Here is a 20,109-nt window from a genome sequence, read left to right as displayed (position 1 = left end):
TAATGCTGGAAACATATGTTAATACATGTCCGCCCCTTAAGTAGGTGATTTAAAATGCTGAGCGTAAGCCAGATGAAGCAATTAAAATTTCACTGCCACCTGGATGATTCATGGCAGACATTTTGGGACAGAGACTCCAGCACTTTCCACCAGCTTGGCTGAATTCTTCATTACAAAGCAAAGTTCACCGAGTGCACGGCGGCCCTGTCACAATGGAGAACAGCCGTCCACACGTCCTCTCGTCCAGTCACAGAGCACAATATATGCAGATCAGCCCGTCGCAGTCTGGGCCTGTCTTCATGTGGGCCAATCGGTGTGTTCATCAGCGTCATGCAGAGTCGACCAGTCGAGCGGCACCTACCTTTGGTTGTTGCAAGAGCGCCACAGGCCAGAGCAACGATTCATTGCCACGCATGCACACATGTTAAATTAAGATTACGCTTACACACATGCATTGGCAGCTTACCTTCCCAGAAAAGAAACATTGCGATTTAACGGCATCCGCAAAAAAGGACTTCAAGCTCTAAAGGTCGTCATTACCATACATACAAGAGCCTGTCAATACCTTAAACTTCAAAACTAACCAGAACAGCCCATTAGCCATACTAATGAATAACAAAAAATGGGGGGGGGGGGGGGGGGTACCTCTGAGTTTTCCTAAATTCACAGAGGGTGGTGTTCCAAACAGTGAGAAAGAGTGAAAGGAAAGGAAAAAAAGAAAAACAAGGAGAAAAAAGAGCAGGAAGACATGGGTGGCATTGTAAGTTTTGTTTATGAGTGAACACTTTTCAAAAGGCAGTGCACGGGCACTTGTTTTTGGGCTGTGTTCAAATAACGCTGGACAGCTTGAGGGGTTGAGGTATAACAGCATTGCTTTCATACTATGCAGGAACATCTGCTCAGAATCACGTGCACTCGCCACAGTGTGAGCAGGAGCCGATGCGAGGACAGCAGAGCAAGACATGCTGGAAGCCAATGAAAAGCCATAGATGAATGTGGCTGAATGTTCCTTTCAACTGCCACAGTCAATGATTCAAACTCTAATGTTAAAGCGCATATGCACACTTGTGGATATGTTGTGCACACGCATACACACACACGCACACACACGCACACTCCCATTTCAAACTTTTACATACAGATGAGAGAAAATGAGATGAGGTGGAAGAGTAAAGACCAAATCAAACCATCCATGGGTCAGTCGATCAGTCGGCCCTCAGCTCCATTTCCATGATGTGGAGCCCTGCCAAGTCTAACCCAGCCAAGCAACGCCAAGCTACAGCCGCCTACTCCCTCCCGTTAGCCCCTCCCACATCAGCAGCCATGATTATGGTATCTTTTCCAGCAGAAGTTGCTCTCAGGCTCATCATTCAAAAAAAAAATTAAGTTCTGTAAAGCCACATTTGAAAATAAATTGATCCAATGCAAATGTGCAAGTCGAATTAGAAAAATAAATTCTGATGAGACCCAATGGGACCAAGGAACTCAGAAAAAAAAACTGACCTTAGTTCAATGCCTAGAGAGACAACTTCCTCCCGTGCCAGGTGGTGATGAAGTGGGGGCGGGATAAAGGGAGTTGTGAGTGTATGGGGGGTGAGGAGGTAGGGGATGATGGTATAGCAGAGGACAACAGGAAGTGAGGTAAGAGGCCATACCTTGGTCGCCAATCATCAGGTGTGCCAGACCTTAAAGGAAAACAAGAGCACAGTCAGCACAGCAAAGGATCATGAGGTGTGAAGTGTGTGTATGTGTGTGTACATATGTGTTTTTTGTGATACAGGATATTTCATATATGATTCATGAAGGTTAATGTTCTCTGTGTTTGTTTGTTTCTGTCTGTGTGTGTGTGTGTGTGAGTGCTCTAAATTAATGCTTTGAAAAAAAACTCACACCGTGGACACTTACTCATCCCAGGCTGCGATCCTACGCACACAGGTACGCACAGACACTCGCACACAGCCATGAACCAGGTCGTGTGGAGAGCAGTATTTGCGTATGTCTTTGTCTACGTAACCTTGAGAGCCACTTCAGATGAAACAGATGGGATGTAGTACTTACCAGATGTCAGCAACCAACCCCTTCATACCCACACTGACCAACCCACATTTATGCTGGCTACCTCGTACTGTATTCATTTGCAATGAGAACATGAAGGCCAGAGAGAAGAACGAAAAGGAAGAGACTGGCATGGAAAGTATATAAATGGCTACTGAAAGGAGGTGGAGAGGAATGATGAATAAATGTGTATTTAAGTATTAAGGTAAGAATATGGACAAGAGGGAAAAGGATAAAAAGAGCAAAGAAAGAGATGTTTGATCCTATCAGGAATATCAGGGGCAGAGAGAGAAACTCAAATACGGAAAAAAATGTATAGGGATTGATGGATAAGGATAGAGAGATAGAAAGATAGAAAGATAGATAGATAGATAGACAGATAGACAGAAAGACAGAAAGACAGACAGATAGATAGCCAACCTACCTGGAGTGTAGCTGTACTCTGGGAAGGTGTCGCAGCCGGGCCAGGAGAGAGAGAGACAGACATTCATTAACATGCATGCTCAGCCCTTGGGTTACCATGGCTACTTACTGTACATGCACACCCGTCCAGGGTTACCGTGGCAATATACATGCAAAGTCCACGCAAAGGCCAAAATGGATACCATGCTGCACTGGTAGCCAAAACTGTTTGTCTCTCTCTATGTATAAAGCAGCATTAAAAAAAAATGTCTCTCTATGGCTCCACATGTATACAAATACACAAACATAACATGAGCACACACACATAGCCACCCACACCTGTAGATATACTGAGGGTGGGGTGGGGTGGGGGGGGTGTGGCAGCAAATATACATTTAAGTTCCTACCTGTACGTTTGGATTCGAGAGCCGTTTACCCCAAAACTTACCTTGCAGCTCCTTCCTCTCCCCAGAGCCGCCCAACACACAGCATGCAGCACACACACACACACACACGCACACACACAGTATCACAATCTCTTTCTCGCGCTCTCTGTCCTTCGCACATACAGACACACACACATACTAAAATTTACTATGGCAGTAATAATGATGTGAAATAGCAGATAAACATGTAGGGATGGATTAGCAGTGCAGGAAGACAAGGGGCATGCATGGTTCAATACTGGGACAGAGTGTGTGTATGGTGTGTGTGGTCATGTGCGTGTGTGTATTCTTAGCTGCGCGCTCGGTTGAGTGTTTCCTTGCCTCTGCCCTTGTGCTAGTGGCATGGCAGAAACAGGTGGAGCCATTAGCATGCTAACAGCGATTTGCCCTCAAGGACAACGCAAGCCAGGCCAGGCCTAACAAGCCAGGTTCACTCTGCCTTCACTGGAGGGCAGAACGGCTGAGACAGTAATTATAGTTCTGCATAGCCCTGCCAAATAACTCTTCATTTACTACCCCATAATTTGAATAACTGCATTTGTTTGCTTTTTTCCGACTCTAAAGGTGACATATCGATATGCTTTAAAAGAAAACGCTCACAAACAGCATTTTCCTCACACTAGTATGAAAGAAGTTTTGGAGCCAGACAAACTGCTTACGGCCAATAACAATATTTTGTATAGCTTGTCACAATAAATAATAAAAGTGGATCATTTCTGCGAATTTAAGATATCGTGCAGTTTTAACGTAGCAGGGGAACTAGTGCTGCCACAGCCAAATTGCTCATTCCTGGCTTTAAACACAGTTCTAAGGATTCATATTTCCCTCTAGAACAGCATATTCATTTTGTGTTAAAGACTCGTAGAAGATCCCTTCTGTAATAATTTTTCCTCATAGCTTTATTGTGCAGATTTAGGGAGGTTGCTGGGTTTAAAATACCTAAATAGTTTCAAGGTACAATATAAGAGATAAACCTTTCTACCCAACTCCTCCTGACGCAACACAACTACACAGCCTGGACTCATATCCTTGCAAATAATGATCATTTTCAAAAGGCCTACTATGGTTCCAACATTTCATATATCCTCAGATGCTGCTGATATTGTTGATTTTCTATCGTCAAAGAGGGATATCGACCTGAGCTATTCTTTCCCTATACTATCCTTGCCATCCATTTAATTTTTCTCGGATGCAACCTTTAAAATCTTCCTCTCCAGCTGTGCCGCGGTGCACCTGAGGGATTTATTTTGACATGCTAGGAGTTGGTATGAGGGATTCACTAGTAGTGATGTTGATGCATGGATAATAGCTCAGCCCCAGGATTCTGTGGCCAGAAAAATCCTACTGAGCCAGCATCTTGTCAGACCAAAAGGAACAACAGAACATTTGGCCAATTTTTAAAATGGCAAAGCGTTTTATACCACAACACAGCAATACAAAAAAGCATTTCATCTGCTCAGTTCTGATCTCAGACCTCTCTGTATCTGATCTATTTTCAGAGAATGAGCAACATAGTAGAGAGGTGTAAGAGAAAACCAAGCGTCGGAAATACTCTTAAGATGTTGTCTGGGATTTATGCTTTTGTTAACGATCCCCATTTGCTGTTTTGCTTTTTTATTTCTGTCTTAAAAGCTGCCAGTCACTGGCTCCATGAGCCCCATTCCTTAAATCTGTTAGCAGTGAGCAACCAACGAAAAGACACAAAGTAACCTTTAAGTCATTAAGCTGCCCTCAGTTTCCATCTTCATCGTAGATCTTGCTCTAAATCCTGCAGCAATTTCTACATAAATTTAAATCTGAGAAAATCAAGGAAACACTAGTGGACCACCAGTCAAGAACATTTACATGCCAACACTAAGAGAGGGAGTTAAAAGGAAGAACACAGTTGTTTTTAATTTCCTGCAGAATACAAGCATGATTTATTCTGGCAATGCTATAAGATCTCACATGAAAGCAAATCTGCTACGACCAAACACAGGGCTGCCCACCCCTTGTGCATCCACCCAAGACGACCTCCTAACTGGAACCATTTTATGAGCCTACCATAACTAACTCTGGCCATCACTGCAAAGAGAAAAAAAACAACTGTAGCACTTGTTCTCCACATCAACACTTGGCATAACTCACGGCTGAAATGTGAGTCCATCTCTAGGAATATAAAACAGCTCCTCTAAAGGGAGAAGTAGCCTCTTGTTGAGCGACAAAGTGCAGGTATTGTTGTCTGATGAGAGCCTTTATGTAAAATGTCTGCACCTTCCATTTACCATGTAGTGCTACATCGCTGCTCAGCAGTGATGTTGATGGTGCTAGAGTCTGCACGAGTGTGTTTCTCCATGTGTTTGCTACATGTGTGCAGGTATGTGTGAGTGTGTGTTATGTACGCTCCGTCTCAAGCTGTGCTCTAACCATCAACAAAACAGCACAGTGGATTAAACTGGCTTGAATCACATGTAATTCTCTCGAATGTGTAGACGCCCCCCCCCCCCCCCCACACAAGGAGCAAACTCCAGTGTGGAAAATCTGACGGTTATTTTTAGTTATTAATTAATTGTTGAGTCTTTAAACTGTCAATAAAAATAGAGAAAAATGTATATCACTATTTCACAGCGCACAGGGCACAGGGTAAGACCAACAGTACAAAACCCCCCAAATTAAATTTTATAAGGATACAAATAGCAGAAAATTCTTAAATTTAGTGAGACTGTAACGACGTAGCTGGAATATAGGGCTTAAATTTATTTTCATGATAAATTATGATTATGATTATTTTGTTTTAATAATTATTATATCTTTTTATAAAAACTGTAAAATGCCTGTTACAACAACCAACAGATAGCTTGTATTTTACAGTAGAGCTTGTATATTTTAAACCATTAATCCAAAACCCAAAGATTTTCGGTTCATATCATACAATAATTGAATTCTCACATTTAGCAGGTTTGTGGTTTAAAACCAGAAGGTCTATGATCAAAATAGTTGCTCATTCATTTTCTGTCAAGCAACTAATAATTTATTAGCTCCGCCAAGGAGGTTATGTCTTCACCTCTATCTGTTTGTCTGTTTGTAAGAAAGATTACCCAAAAGCTACTTTGTCGGATTCACACAAAAATTTGGGCAAGGATAATGTTTGAGTGAAAGAAGAACCCTTTACACTTTAAGTGCTGATCGTGATCCGGGGGCCCGAGCCCGGATTTTGAGATAAGGTGCTTCTCAACATTTTCCTGGATTTGTCAGAGAATAATTCATGGATCTTGATAAAATAACTGTTTAGGAAACCAACGTTTGTGTGTGGAATTCAGTAAAAATCCAAATAGAAATCTGGAGCTAAGTTTATTTAAATGTGGTTTCATAACTCATTATTTGAGCTCTACTGAACTACTTCTCTGTGAGTCGACAAATCGTTTAAGCGTGAGCGTAATGCACTAACTACCTCCCCCACCATCGGAAGACCAGTGGTCAGCCGTTTAGCCTTAAGGATGCCTGTCATTCATAACACAAACACACACACATACACACTCACCACCACGAACATGTAATTGCGGCAGACGCGATGCCTTAAGTCACTTAGAGGTGAGGCAGAGCTGGAGGCAGGAGCGAGTCTAGAGGCTGTAGCTGAAGAATGGGAGCGGGGGGGGGGGGGGGGGGGGGGGAGGGGCGAGAACGGAGAAAAGCTCCTGGCATGAGGTCTCTCTTATTAGTCCTGTCTCCATGGTAACCTAGGTCATCCCACTGTCCACTAATTGCTAAGAGCGTGATGTGGTGAGTGGCTACTGGGAGGTGTGATGCTGACAGCGGTGCGGGGTGGGGGTGTGAGCTCGGGTCAGTGACAAACGGTGGCCACGCAGCAAGGCCACTCTGCCATTTTTGGCAGATGCGTTTGTGTCGTTAAAAGGAATCGATTGCTGAGGCGAAGATGAACGGTATCTTTGGCACCCGAAAGAAAAAAAAACAACATACGGTAGTTTAGAGAGCTATTGATTAAGGATGCAGATTTGCTCCGTGAATGAACTGAAGCAAATCTGGCGACACACACAGCTAAGCAGGGGGAAATGATAGCATTTTCAATAGTGGCCATAACAAGGTAGCTGAGTTCATTAAGCAGCTGTTTCATTTTTGTAATGGCCATCATTACACTGCCCTGTGTATTGGCACTTGTGTTGACCAAAGGCTCGTTCGACAATATTAGGAGGTAAGATATTAAATCATTTGCAATGAAAGAGTATTTCCATTTGCTTCCCTCCAATAAGGTAGATAAAAGTTTTATTATTATTTTCTTTACTCTCACACTTCTTCATATCTATAAAATACTACCGACAGGACACCATTTGCTCTTTTATAATGCGGAAGAACATGGACACAAAAGCGCACCCTTAACACACTCCCACATACACAGTGCATCTTAACGGGCTGCAAGCTGTTCAGATTAATGGCAGGCAATTGATTATACACGCTTCATTTCAACATCCTACGTATGGTACCTGTGAAGGCCATATAGAATCAATGCAAATCCATTAACACAGGCAGCCAGGTGTCAGCTACGTAACAACCACTGATTTCCAGCCTCTTAGCTTAGTTCCAATTAAAGTCTCTCAACAAGAGCCAACAGCCACATCCATAATGGATCTATATGGTTATTGTGTTTTGCCAAGCACACCAGCCGAGCCTCTCAGAGCTCAAACACTGCCAGCCAGGTACGGATTCTCAGAGAGTTTCAGGAAATGTGTCTCAAATCTCCAGACTCCCAAGCTTCACGGCCTGAATGCAGCAAGAAACAGCTGTCCTCAAGCTCACAGCTCCGGCTCCACTAAACTGACTGCACTTCCTGGGAGGGGGCTTAGCTCGGAGTTCTGGAGGTACATACCAAATTGGCAGCCATCAAAAATCAATACAGAATCAGTATGCATGTCTTGCACTGTTTGTGAAGGCTGCTGGTCCCTACACACCAAGTGAAGGCAGCTGTGAAGGTGTGAATGAAAAATAGATCTAGAGCGAGAGAACCTGGTGTTTGGAAAATGTGGGTCTGCATCCACAAGGGTAACTGTATGTGCATGTGTATGTTTGAGTGCACTTTGTGTGTTTATGTAAAGGATGAGATGTATATGATGGGTCAGCATGATTATTGGCCTTACCTTCGCTGCAGTCATTGCCTTGGAAACCGGTGTCGGAGCAGTCGCACACGGCCTGGTCGTTGACCACACTGCACACTCCTCCATTCTGGCACTTGTGGTCTGGTCCGCAGCCAGCTGTGACTGTGACGCCCTCGGAGCTGTCCTGTGTTACCAGCGAGCCGTTGATGCTCACACCCCTGATCCAGCCACGGAAGGCGGGGTGTTCCCGCACAGAAGGGTTTGTGAGGCGTAAGGGCGATGAGTGAAGCTCTGGCGTCACCCCGCCCATGAAGGTGTGGCTGAATACTGTCATGTCTCTTCTCTTGCTCTTCACTTCCGCCCATCCCTCCAGCCGCCCGTCCACCTCCAACGAAGTGTTCTTCCAGTCCCGCTTGACACGCACTGCGTGCCATCGGCCGTCACTCACCGCCACGCCTGACTGCAGCTCGGCTGGCTCAGCACAGAAGATAGAGAAACGCAGGTGGAGGTGGCCGTGGAGAAGCAGCAGCTCCAGGAAGTCACAGAAGCCCTCGTCATCCAGGTAGAGCAACAGGCCCTCCTGGCTGTGAGTCCGCAGGCTGAAGCTCAGCACACTCTCACAGCAGGCGTTCCACACCGGGAATCGCCCCCACTGATTGGACACACCTCCGTACTCCAGGACCTCCCCTTGGGCATGGCCCCCCGCACTGCACAGGCACAGCCCCAGGAAGAGCAGTGGGGCTGCCGCCCAAACACACACCGCCATAACACTCATACACACACTCGTTCTCTCACACTCACACACACTGGAAGAAATAGAGGCTAGAGCTGGGTTGGTTCCTCTAGCCTACAGCTCATGGTGAAAACTGTAGGCTGCTTCGTAGAACACGTTCTAGGTGTCACAGCTGCACAATGCTATCTTGGTAGTTTGGCTGGTAGGTGATACAGCTCCAGTGGGTGAGGGGTCAAACAGCAGCTCCCTCTGTCTTTTCAGCACGCCTGGGGCATCTTCTTCGGCCTCAGCCTGGCGTTTGTCTCTTCTCCGAGATGCTTAATGTCTTCTCTCCATTCAAGCTTTCATTTGTAACCTCTGACATACGAGATTCCACGTGAGTGTAGTTGCGCGAGCATCTGTGTGAGTGTTAGATACATGTCGGATAGGAGGTGAACTTCATCTTTGTGCCCTAGATCGGCCCTTATCCTCTGTGCAGACAACTCCCTACGGAGTGTGAGAACGGGTGTGTGTGGCTCACACACTGGTAATGGAGAGAAATGACGCCGTCATAGCAGAATTTCTCCCCCTCCTCCCCGTCTTAGTAGGGCAAGACTTAAAGTGTGTGTGTGGGCAAATATATGTGTGTATGTGTGTGAGAGTGTGTGTGTGTGTGTGAGAATGAGGTATGTGCGTTCCTCACTGCCGCGTCATCACTCTGTCCAGCGACCTACAGAGGGAACAGAGACAGCACCATCAAGAAGGGTCACACACACAAAACACATACGTAAACATGCACAAACTCACACACAGCACATACACACGCACACAGCACACACACACACCCAGGCTGCTATTACTCTCAAATTACTCCCTCTCATGCATTCTGTGCACACACACGGCCACACACACACACACGGCCACACACACACACGGCCACACACACAGAGACACACACCATATTAAACAGGCCAAACCATTGTCTGTCTATGAACACAGTGTACAATGAAGCTGTTTCACCTCCACACAACATAAGCTTAACACATATATACAGTGCAGGCACGCGCACACACACACACGCGCGCACAACCAGCACCTCCTCGAGCTCCCATCATGCCGCAGATTGTTATAAGGTGCCAGTGTCTTAAACCACTTCTGACACTTGACGCTCGTCTGAAAGGATCCTCTGAACCGACGAGGCTCATAGAAGTGTTATAGTTCTATTTTTTTTATATTTTAAAAGGGGATTAGTGACGGTGGGCACCTCGCGCTGCCGTCAGCTCCACCACAAAGAGCGGGAGCAGCTCCGCGCGCGCTGCGGCGAATGACTCAAACCGCCTCGCGCTTTATCGAATTCACGGCTCCACGCGCACACACACACACGCACATATAGACGACAACAATAACACACTCACACAAACTGAGCGACACAATTTCTCCTCCGCGTCCGGAGCGCGTGAGAGGCGCAAAGCGGCCGCATCACAGTTATCGATGGACTGGGTGAATGAATGCGGTTGAAATATCGATTCTCGATTTGCGGCCACATACCTCCTTTCCATTTCTCTCTCTCTCTCTCTCTCTCTCTCGCCCGCTGCTGCTGCTCGGCTACACCGGAGCTTCAGACCTGCCGTCCGCGCGCTAGCACTTTTAACTACCGCCTAGCTAACCCGGTAATTGGTCATTTCAATTAACAACCTGTCACGGCAACAGCCTCACGGTGAATAAAAAACGACAACACAACCGTGAATACAGACCCGCACCGGCTGGAGGAAAAAAAAGCCAACCTACCCCGAGCGCATCCTGTGGTCCTGTGGCACCAGCGCCGCCCGCGTCTCATCGATTTCCCTTCCCATCTAGGAGGAGGTAAAAGCCGCCAGGCAGCAGCGGCGAGCTCCGGTGGTACGGAGCCGGTGTGCCGGACAGAAACAAAATAATCACAGGTTCCCCTCCAGGCGCCTGTAGGTGCTCTCGCTCTCTCTCTCCTTCCCTCTCTCAGTGGGACTCAATGTCTCTCTCTCCCTCTCTCTCTCTGCTCGCTCTCCTGAGGAGGAAAAGGTGCAGTCTGATGCTCTCCGCGAGACTCGGCAGTGGGAGCGTCACGTGGTCCAAGGGAGAGAAAGTGAGCAAGTGTGTGTGTGAGAGAGAGAGAGAGGGAGAGAGAGAACGAGAGAGAGAGAGAGAGAGAGAGAGAGAGAGAGAGAGAGAGAGAGAGAGAGGAGGGGGCGAGTTCGAGAGGATGGGCGGGGCCGCTCGCTGCTGCAGCACCTTGGACAGCGCGCACTCTCCGCCCCGTGCACGAAACACAAACGCAATTACCGGACGCGAAAAAAAAAAGAAAGAAGAAATAATAACGAGAATCGCGTGGAGGAAGATACGAGTGATTAAATCCGTGAGTGACAGAGACGACGGCCCCCGTTACCTCCACCGTGCACCGGGAGCAGAGTGCGAGGAAGAGACTGAATGAAGTGAGGACGAGAAGAAGAAAAGAAGAGAGAAATGTTGTGTTTTGTTTCAGTTTTCTGCCACACAGTCACATGTGAGAGGACAAACACTTCCTCTGGTCACACACACACACACACACACACAAACACACAAGTAAATCTCTTTATCTCAAACACTGTGTGGCTGGAGATATGTGGACACCATTCCACTCCTATAGGCAATTGTTGATCATCTTGTTCCAAAACAGCAGGCATTCAAATGCTGCTCTGACAGTGTCCACTCTTTCTAAAAGGGTTTCCGATGGATGTAGTCCCGTTGAGGTTCAAGACCAGAAGGGAGGTTGGGTCGTAGGTCGGTAAGTGCCAGCCCCCCCCCCCCCCCCAATCTATTGGAAGGGGTTGGCAACAGGTGAAGGCCTTTCTCAAACTGTTGCGTCTAAATTAGAAGCAAAAACATTGTCTGGAACGTCACTTTACATGATCAAATCAAGATTTTCCTTAATAACAGCTAAGGTGCTCATAGTCTGAATTACAGAGGCCCCCCACAAAGATTATTTGGGCACAGATTTGGCCCACACCAAACGCTGTCATCCTGCCCACGTACTGCATGGAGGGATGCCACTGAAGTGGTCTGTTCCTTTTTGCCAGAAGGCCATAGAAATACTTTCAATATTTTCCACATGGGCCAATTTAGGCTCACTTCAAATCACACCGTGCCTGAAGCACCGCACGTTTGCCAAAAATGGGCCACTTTTGTTTTGGGATATTTGGGCCCCATTTGCTTTTTTACTAGTGGGCTCACATCCATTTTGTGCGGGCCCCAAGGAGGCCAGAAGTGATGCATCATTGCCTTAAGTGGCTCACATCCATATGCTACTCGGGCCTGAAGCTCAGTGCAACGTAGTTTAAGAAAACTAATGCAAAGAGACAATGCATAATAGATGCGCAATCATGCATTTTATGGACAAAAGTATGTGGACACTCTTTGTGTTGGCTGCTTCTTTTCATGGTTTACTGTGGCCTTGCACCAGCACAACATGTAAACATGCACAACGGCAAAAAACAAGGAAATGGAGAAGAGCATAATCTCTAATATGGCAACACATGCACTGCATTTATGAAAAAAAAACATTGCAATGTGAAAGTAAATACAGAAATACTTTATGTAACACTAACGTAACATTAAACAAAAGTAGTTGCACGCCAACCTTTAGTTTATTTCCATTGAGTGAATTCAATTTTCAACCCAGGCATCCTGTCTATATTTGTTTTTTTAAATAAATTTTCTCTAGATTTGCAGATGTGTTTATTTATTTATTACATTTATAAAAGGTGTTTCTCCAGTTGCTTGGGTTTTGTCTCTTTGAATTGATTCTTTTGAATTCGGTTGCATTGCTGCTTCAGGGCTTCAGACTATGAGCTTCTTCGTTCTGATTATGGAACATTTTCTGACATAGAGTTGTGTTTCGTGCATGTTTTATTTTTAATTTTAAAGGTTGAAAGAAGGCACTCTCCCCTCAAAAAACCCTGACGTCAACCCCATCTGACGTGTTGCATTCATTTTTGAAAAAGCAGGATGTTGGTATTGTAACATTTGAATGTCTGCGGTTTAGGAATAAGATCGTTTAACAATTCCGTAACAGTGGAATGAATGTGCGAGCGTATTCGCAATATTTCATTCTAGTGAGGGAGCTACCTGCATGTAGCATCTTCATATTCATGCTACGTGTACAATATCCTGAAACATATAGAAAATCCCAAGCAAGAGCGTTTGCTATCTTTTTTTCCACATCCAGTCCCAGGACAGGACTCCAGCTGTGTTGAACCCAGCTCAGGGTTGCTCTCCCTGGGCTCCCCGGCCCAGCTGCTGCTCCTTTTTCTCTCTCCCTCTTCCTCTGTGGATCTGTGTATGTCTGTCTGTGACTTGCCGACACATCTGCTTGACTCTCTTTTACTCTGCTTTGCCACTCACCTTCATCGAGTGCTGGAGCTGAAGGAGGAGGCATAGTGGAGCTGTAAATTGGCAACTAAAGGCTGGGGCCTCTTGTTAAAAGAACAACCCTGACCTGATCACTAGATGCCAATTCCCCACTATAGAAACGATGAATGGAGCTGCCTTCAGCGCTTGTGCAGACGTCTACTGCACACACACGCAGTATTCCCATTTGCAGATGTCGTCTTTCTATGTGTCTGTTTGTAGAGTTTGGTACAGTCTGTCCCGGCTATGAGAGATTTACCTGTGTACATATTTGCTCCAGCAAGGCAGACGACTGAGAGAGGCAGCTTATGGACCCAGGATATCGTATGACCACACAGCCGGAGCATGAAAGAGCAAATTGATTTGAGCAACAGATATGACAGCAAAAGGGGGTTGACCACAGAGACCACTGCTGGGATAAAGATGGGAGGTATGTACATGTAGTGGAGCACGTGTTTTTGTGTGCATTCTTGTGTGTGAGGGGAGTGTTGGAGAGGGAGGTTGTGTGATAACGAGACAGGGAGAAGGAGGAGGAGTTACTATGGAAACTATCTCAACATCAGCCCCTGGTTTCCCATTGGACTGACCACCATCGCCACAACCACCACTCTTTAAAGTCTACTTCTCTCCCTCTCCCTCTCCCTCTCCCTCTCTCTCCCTCTCCCTCTCTCTCCCTCTCTCCCTCCCCATCCCTGGGCCAGGCTGACCTTTTGGACAAAATGGCATTATAAAATAATAACGTTCTACTACCTCTCCGCGGCGCGGTGAAAAACACGATGGGAAATGCTGGTGCAAACAGATTTTTTAGTGTAGAGACAAAAGGTGAAATCCACATGCAGAAATGAAAGATTGTACATGTAAAACAAATCACCTTTAACAAAGTATGATGCAGAGTTGAAAAAAGTGAAAGAGTGGCCCCTGTAGTCAAAAAATCTTTCTTCCACATACAAAATGAATCAATGCATGTGAAGTAAACAGAATGATGCACTGCACTAGAATCAGTTTACTTTGGAAACAAGTTGAAAGATATCTCAACACACAGGTTTTTCCATTTTCATTGAACTTGAATAAAAAACTGCACAGGGTGATTTTTGCACTGAGGATTTTCTAAAAATATATAATTACATTTACTCTAAGAAAGGTTCAGTCAGATCATGTACAAGAATTTTGGCTTTTGCGTGACTAAATCGCAAAAGGGGACATAATTATATACAATTATTCTGAAAGGAACAAAGCAAATTTCAGGTAACATTTTCTCTGCCGCTTATTCTTCTCGTGGGAGAAACCAGAGCCAATTCAAGCTGACATTGGGTGAGAGGTGGCGTACACCCTGCACAGGCTGCTAATGCATCGAAGGGCCAACACACAGAGACAAACAAGCATTTACACCTACAGACAATTTAGAGTCTCCAATTAACCCCCGATCTGTTTTTGAACTGTTGGAGGAAGCCAGAGTCCCTGCACAAATCTCACGCCAATACAGGGGATAACATGCAAACCACCAGAGAAAGACCGGGCAGCACTAACCAACACACCACCATGCCACACAGCTCAGGGAAACTTAAAAACTGGCCGAGCTGTCGGCCATGCTCGGGCTCGATGGAGCGTCATGCTGCAGACCAGGTTATCATTAACTACGAGAGCCATCAAGGCCTGATGTGATGCATCATCAGTCTGTATGAGGCACAGGGAAATGCATTATACCATGAGCATTTTAAAACTGCTGCAGCTCTATCAGCCAACATTAAACGTGACAGATATGGGCCGCCTCTGATTGCATTAGTCCTTATTGAATGATGAGGCGGAGGAGCTCCGTTCTGTACATTCCTCCGACCACGTTTGCTCCTCCTCTGCCTCTTCTCACTTCCCCACTCCCTTCCTCCCTCTGACAGGCTGACAGCAGGCACTGACCCCTGACTCTTTGCCTACTCAGCAGAGAGAAGGTCACAGTATATGTGTGTGTGTGTGTGTGTCTGGGTGTGTATACATATAGCATATTTCTGTATATGTGTGTGTGTGTTTGTATGAGTGCGTGTGTGCAGGAGTGTTTGTGCACGGGGCAATATGTGTCTGAACTGCCAGCAGAGAGAATATACAGCCAAAAATAAAAACTCATCTGTCAGCATCCAGTGTGTGTGTGCGTGCCCATATTTTGTGCCTGCAGTCAGTTTGTGCTCCAGTCTTCGGGAGGCGAGCTTGAGACGGAGAGGTTTACCTAGTTTGTGCTGTGAACGGTGACAAACAGCGCAGAGGGAGGCGAGGAAGGGAGGAGCTGAAGTGTCACGTTGAGATCTCGGCTTTTTAACGAGGATTATATGCATGTAGGAGACTTCCTGTGTCGTTTAAAACACTGTACTTACACAGTGGTGGGAGCATATGATTATAAGGGTATCATTTCATGAGTCACGCCTCCCGTCATTCACACAGAGAGGGGGGTCCTTCTGCAAGAACAAATGGTGTGTGCCTATGTGCATGTGCATAAATGAGTTAGTGTGTGTGTGAGAGTGTGTTTGACAGGCAACCACCCTCTTCTAAATGAGATTAAATGGGAGGTTTGTCTCTAATCGTGTTGTAATGAGTTTCTGTGTAGCTCATACATTTACTAATTCTACTTGCCAATAGTGCAAACAGCCACGTGTGCATATGTGTATGTGTGTGTGTGTGTGTTTCGCTGTGTGTGTCGCTGTGTGTGAGGTAGGAGAGGTCACCTCCCTGCAATCTTATGCTCATTTATAACAATAGCTCTGACCTGTCCTCATCAAAAGGATTGCAATTTCTAAACACAAACAACATTAGCTCCTGTGCACAAACCTGCACACACGGATGCCCACACGCGTGCAGGAGAAACGCACACATGTAACAACAGGACCAAATGCACAGTCCATCTGCGTATGGATCTGTGTGTCACTGGAACTCTCAGCAGGCATTAGCATTGATCATCTGACTAGCAGATGAAGAGTGACCGACAAGGTCCAAACAAAGCCTGTCTGACTGTGTGTGGGTGTGGGTGTGTGTCTGCGGACACTGGTAGGTGAAGAGATTGAATGAAAGGAGGGGAGGTGTGTGCGTGCGTGTGTGTGTGTGTGTGTGTGTGAGGTGTCGAATAGAAAAAAAGTCCAAGATCCATAGTTCATTAGCCCTCGCGGAGCTGCCCGGGTGTGCGCACAGCCTCGTGTGTGGCTGTGTGTGAATCCGAGTGACCATAAATCTTGACCTGTGAGCTGCTATTGGTTGTCATTGCGATGCAGCCCCTTTCAGCCCACGGCGCTCCATGTCCTACAGTTAGGGGTCAAGGGTCAGAGCAGTTTTGTGCATTGGAACAGACTGTCGGCGCAGACAGTGAACAGGGAAATCGGTAATAAGAAACACATCGTGGTCTTTTACCTTCCACCCGCGACCTTTTACCTTGTGGCCTCAGAAATGTCATGACGGCTGCGCGGCACACATGGAGAACACGCCAGCGGCACACTGCCTGTGGCCACATGCACCTCACAGAGCAGAGGAAGATGACATGCACAGCTCGCCACACGCATACAGTGAAATGTTGTGCAGTACACACAAAGCGCAATGGGATTTCATGAAAAAAATACGAGGATAAATTGGTAATTGGCAATGTCAAAATTCCATCCATCTAATATCTATACTCACACCTTGACAGAATGAAGTTATTGTTGAGGTTAATGATGCGATCTCAAAACGTTTGCTGTGAAAAAGCCTGATGTTGAGCCTCTCATTACAGAACCATGGGCCTCAATCTGCTGCTGTGAGGGCCTCCTCTCTTCTGGGAGGGCTTTCCTCTCCCGCATTGTGAAACGTGGCCGAGGGGATTTGCTCCGACTCAGTCACAGCGAGGTTTGAAAGCGGATGTTGTGGAGGGCCTGGCTTACAAGGGTCAAAACTATGGAGCGTGTGCAATGAAGTCGAAAGAGGAGCGCGAAACTGTTTCCCCCAAAAGTTGGAAGCACAATCTTTTCTAAATGTTGGACCATTAAGATTTCCCATAATAGAAAACAGCCACGGATGAGAAGCCACACCAAATATATAGTTTGCATTCGTGATACACATGAAGTGGCCCGCTTCTGTATGTGTGTGTCTGTGTGTGTGTGTGTGTGTGTGTGTGTTTGTGTGTGTGCAGGCAGGTGCAAGTAAGCGGAGAGGGGTAGCACGATTTAGGAAGTGTGAACTGGGGGAGGAAGGTTACTATGACAACGGGCGAGAATGTTCCAGGTGACAGTGAAATCGTTGAGATGCTAATTGTCCATTTTCAATCCTCCATAAAGTTTAACAGCCACTCTGCCTCCACATGTTATTCTAACTCAGTAACAGAGTATACCTCTGGGATGTACAGCTATCCCCCCCCCCCCCCCTTCCCCTCTTTTTTTCCCATTTGCAATGACACCCCATCCTCCCTTCATGTCCTCCTCCTCCCCCCTGCCGTCACTGGCAGGGGGGAGGAGGGGGACTGTGTAAATATCATAGACGATCTGGAGCATATGTGTGCATCTCTCATGAGGCCGACCAACACCTGATCATCAGACTCCTCTTTCCATCCGTCCTTCTCTCATTTCCTTCCCCTCGTCCTTCGCTCCCCAGCCCCCCCTCCCACCTCTCCCTTCTTAACACCCGTCTCCCCTCTCCTCGTTTCCTCCTGTCCAAATTCATCTCCCTCCAAGTTGCCTCTCCATTTTTTCCCCTCTCCCCTCCTCCCCCTCGCTCGTTCCCCTGCTGTTTATCTCCAGCGCCGCTCCCTCCCGATGCAGTGCGTTTAACCACTTTGTTCCCCTTTAAGATAAAGATAATTAAATCAGCAGCTAAATGAGTGAGAGTGTGCTGCTGGCGTCACCATGCCACCGCTTTGATGTTCTATTTCAGCGCGATAGTATCAACACCAACTCATCAGTTCCAAACTGCTGCGAGCACACACACATACCTGTGTGCGTTCATGCGTTCACACGCCACGTTCCACCTACCACCTCCTCAGCCAACACACAAAGACAGATTGGACGTGCTAAGCTCCACTGTCTCAGGCTTTATTTCATCCAACCACAGCATTCTTTACTGTTGCTCTCACCCACTTCTCTTCCCTCTTCCCTCTCCAGACCTCTCCATCTCTCTTTTCTAATCTCAAACCGCTCTCTCTCTCTCTTCTCTCTCCCCCGGCTCCTTCCTCCTGATCAGCAGGTTGCTAGGCAACTGTGCTCCATTGATCTAGAGGAGCACGATGACAAGCTCACATAACTGTCATGAGAGTGCACACACGTGCACAAGCGCACACAAGCACGGGCACACGTATGAACACACACATTGTTATCGGTGGTATCTAGTAGCACCTTTAGAATGAAGGCGTCCTCACTTATCCGATAAGGACGAGGAATGGGAGGAGAGAGGGAGGAGGGACAGATTGATACAAATGACAGAATAGGAGGTGGTAGAGGAGGAGAGAATGGCTCTTTATGTTGCTTACCTACTTATACCCCTCCCTCCACTGTCTCCATTCTCCTTCCCTGTTCCTTCCTCTAGCTTTCCCACTAACCCCTTGCCTTCCATGGAAAACAATTACCTTCCACGGTGGCCCCGGCTAGATTTCCAATCTGACCCATCCCACAGTCACGGCCACGGGCCACCTCATCATCACGAGCCACACACTGCTTTCATTCCATTTGTGCCTCCACTTCAGCGCTTATTACGAGCACTGTCACAACTGAAATGAAACAAGAAGAGGAGACGGTGAAAGAGGAGGAGGCAGAGTCTGTACGTCAGGTCCAAGGCTGTGTTGTGAAACGGACTTTTCATTTAACGATAATGCAAACGTCAATATGAGTTCTAATACTAAGAGTGGGAAATTACATCAGTGATGCCAGGTTAAGTGAATGCGTTTATTCATCCTATGGTCTCGAAGGTTTTATTTCAAGGAAACCTGCCAAGGACGTACCACTATTTTCTAGTTTCAAAAGATAAAGATCTTCGCCAAAGAAATACGCTTATTTGCTTTCTTGCCAAGACGGAGGGACAGAAATAACCAAAGACAAAAGTTACAACCTTAGACCAGACACTATCTATCTATCTATCTATCTATCTATTTGTCTGTCTCTCTATCTGTCTATCTAAATAAAATAAATTATGGAACACCGCCATAGTTACTGAAAACATAGGCAATTTGTTTTACAATGACAAAAACACGATGACAGGTATAACAGATATTTAAACTAATTCCAATCACAAATAAAAAATAGGGTGCCACAGTCAGCAGCTTAGCTTAAAATAGCATAAAGACTGGTAACAGAGGAAAGAAGCTAGCCTTGCTCTGTCCAAAAGTACAGAAAGAAACTCCTAAGCTAATTAATTATCCCATTGTTTTATCTGTACAAACACGTGGGGTGATGAACAGTTGTAAGGCAGCAGTGGCCCAGGAGGTAGAACTGGTCGCCCACCAATCAGACGGTTGGTGGTTCAATCCCTCGCGTGCCACAGTGTACTTGGTCAAGCAACTGAAGCCCAGCTGTGCCGTGAGTGCATGATGGAGCAAGAAGCTATCAATTAATACAGTCCATTTTACCGGGGGGTGATTTTACCCTATGGTTTTTGTATGGATTAAGCAAACTATGCATCAATTAATGAGCTTTATAGACGCTGGTTGGCTGAGCAGCTTTAACTCCCCTCTTCTAGACTTTAATCTAACTAATCAGCTCCTGGCCGTAGCTCAAAATTTTATGTGCAAACATCAAATATTTTCGATCTTCTCATCTTCTAGCAAATAATCAGTCGTCTTTTCCTTTGCGCGAAGCTGCGTCTCATGCAGGAAACATCTTGTTTTCGCAGGAGGGCCCTTTAATCAATCACTCTGTGTAAGTGATATGATATTCTGTAATCAGCAAAGTGTGGAGAGCATATAATCAACATTTAAAACCACTGAAATGATATTCAGTCGCTCCATCAGCGAAGGGTGAAATGTGCTTGTTTCATCTGTGCAGTCGCTGATTATTAATCT

The 20,109-nt window shown here is 46.2% G+C and overlaps 1 protein-coding gene across 3 annotated transcripts in view; it reads right to left on the bottom strand.

Moving 5' to 3' along the window:
* The window catches only part of nrxn1a (neurexin 1a), a 53,442-nt gene extending 44,677 nt beyond the window's left edge, over window positions 1–8,765 (bottom strand). For 2 of the 3 annotated variants that reach the window (XM_053413721.1, XM_053413722.1), the window contains exons 1-4: window positions 8,033–8,765; window positions 2,480–2,497; window positions 1,656–1,685; window positions 646–657 (exon numbers count right to left, since the gene is read on the bottom strand). In XM_053413721.1, coding sequence (XP_053269696.1) covers window positions 646–657; window positions 1,656–1,685; window positions 2,480–2,497; window positions 8,033–8,765 — 793 coding nt within the window. The remainder of the gene's footprint in view (window positions 1–645; window positions 658–1,655; window positions 1,686–2,479; window positions 2,498–8,032) is intronic. The other variant, XM_053413720.1, reaches the window with a different exon arrangement.
* Window positions 8,766–20,109: the final 11,344 nt, after the last annotated feature.

Source organism: Pleuronectes platessa, chromosome 21, assembly GCF_947347685.1.
Source record: "Pleuronectes platessa chromosome 21, fPlePla1.1, whole genome shotgun sequence".
Lineage (NCBI taxonomy): Eukaryota > Metazoa > Chordata > Actinopteri > Pleuronectiformes > Pleuronectidae > Pleuronectes > Pleuronectes platessa.
This window is presented reverse-complemented; position numbering and strand designations above follow the sequence as displayed.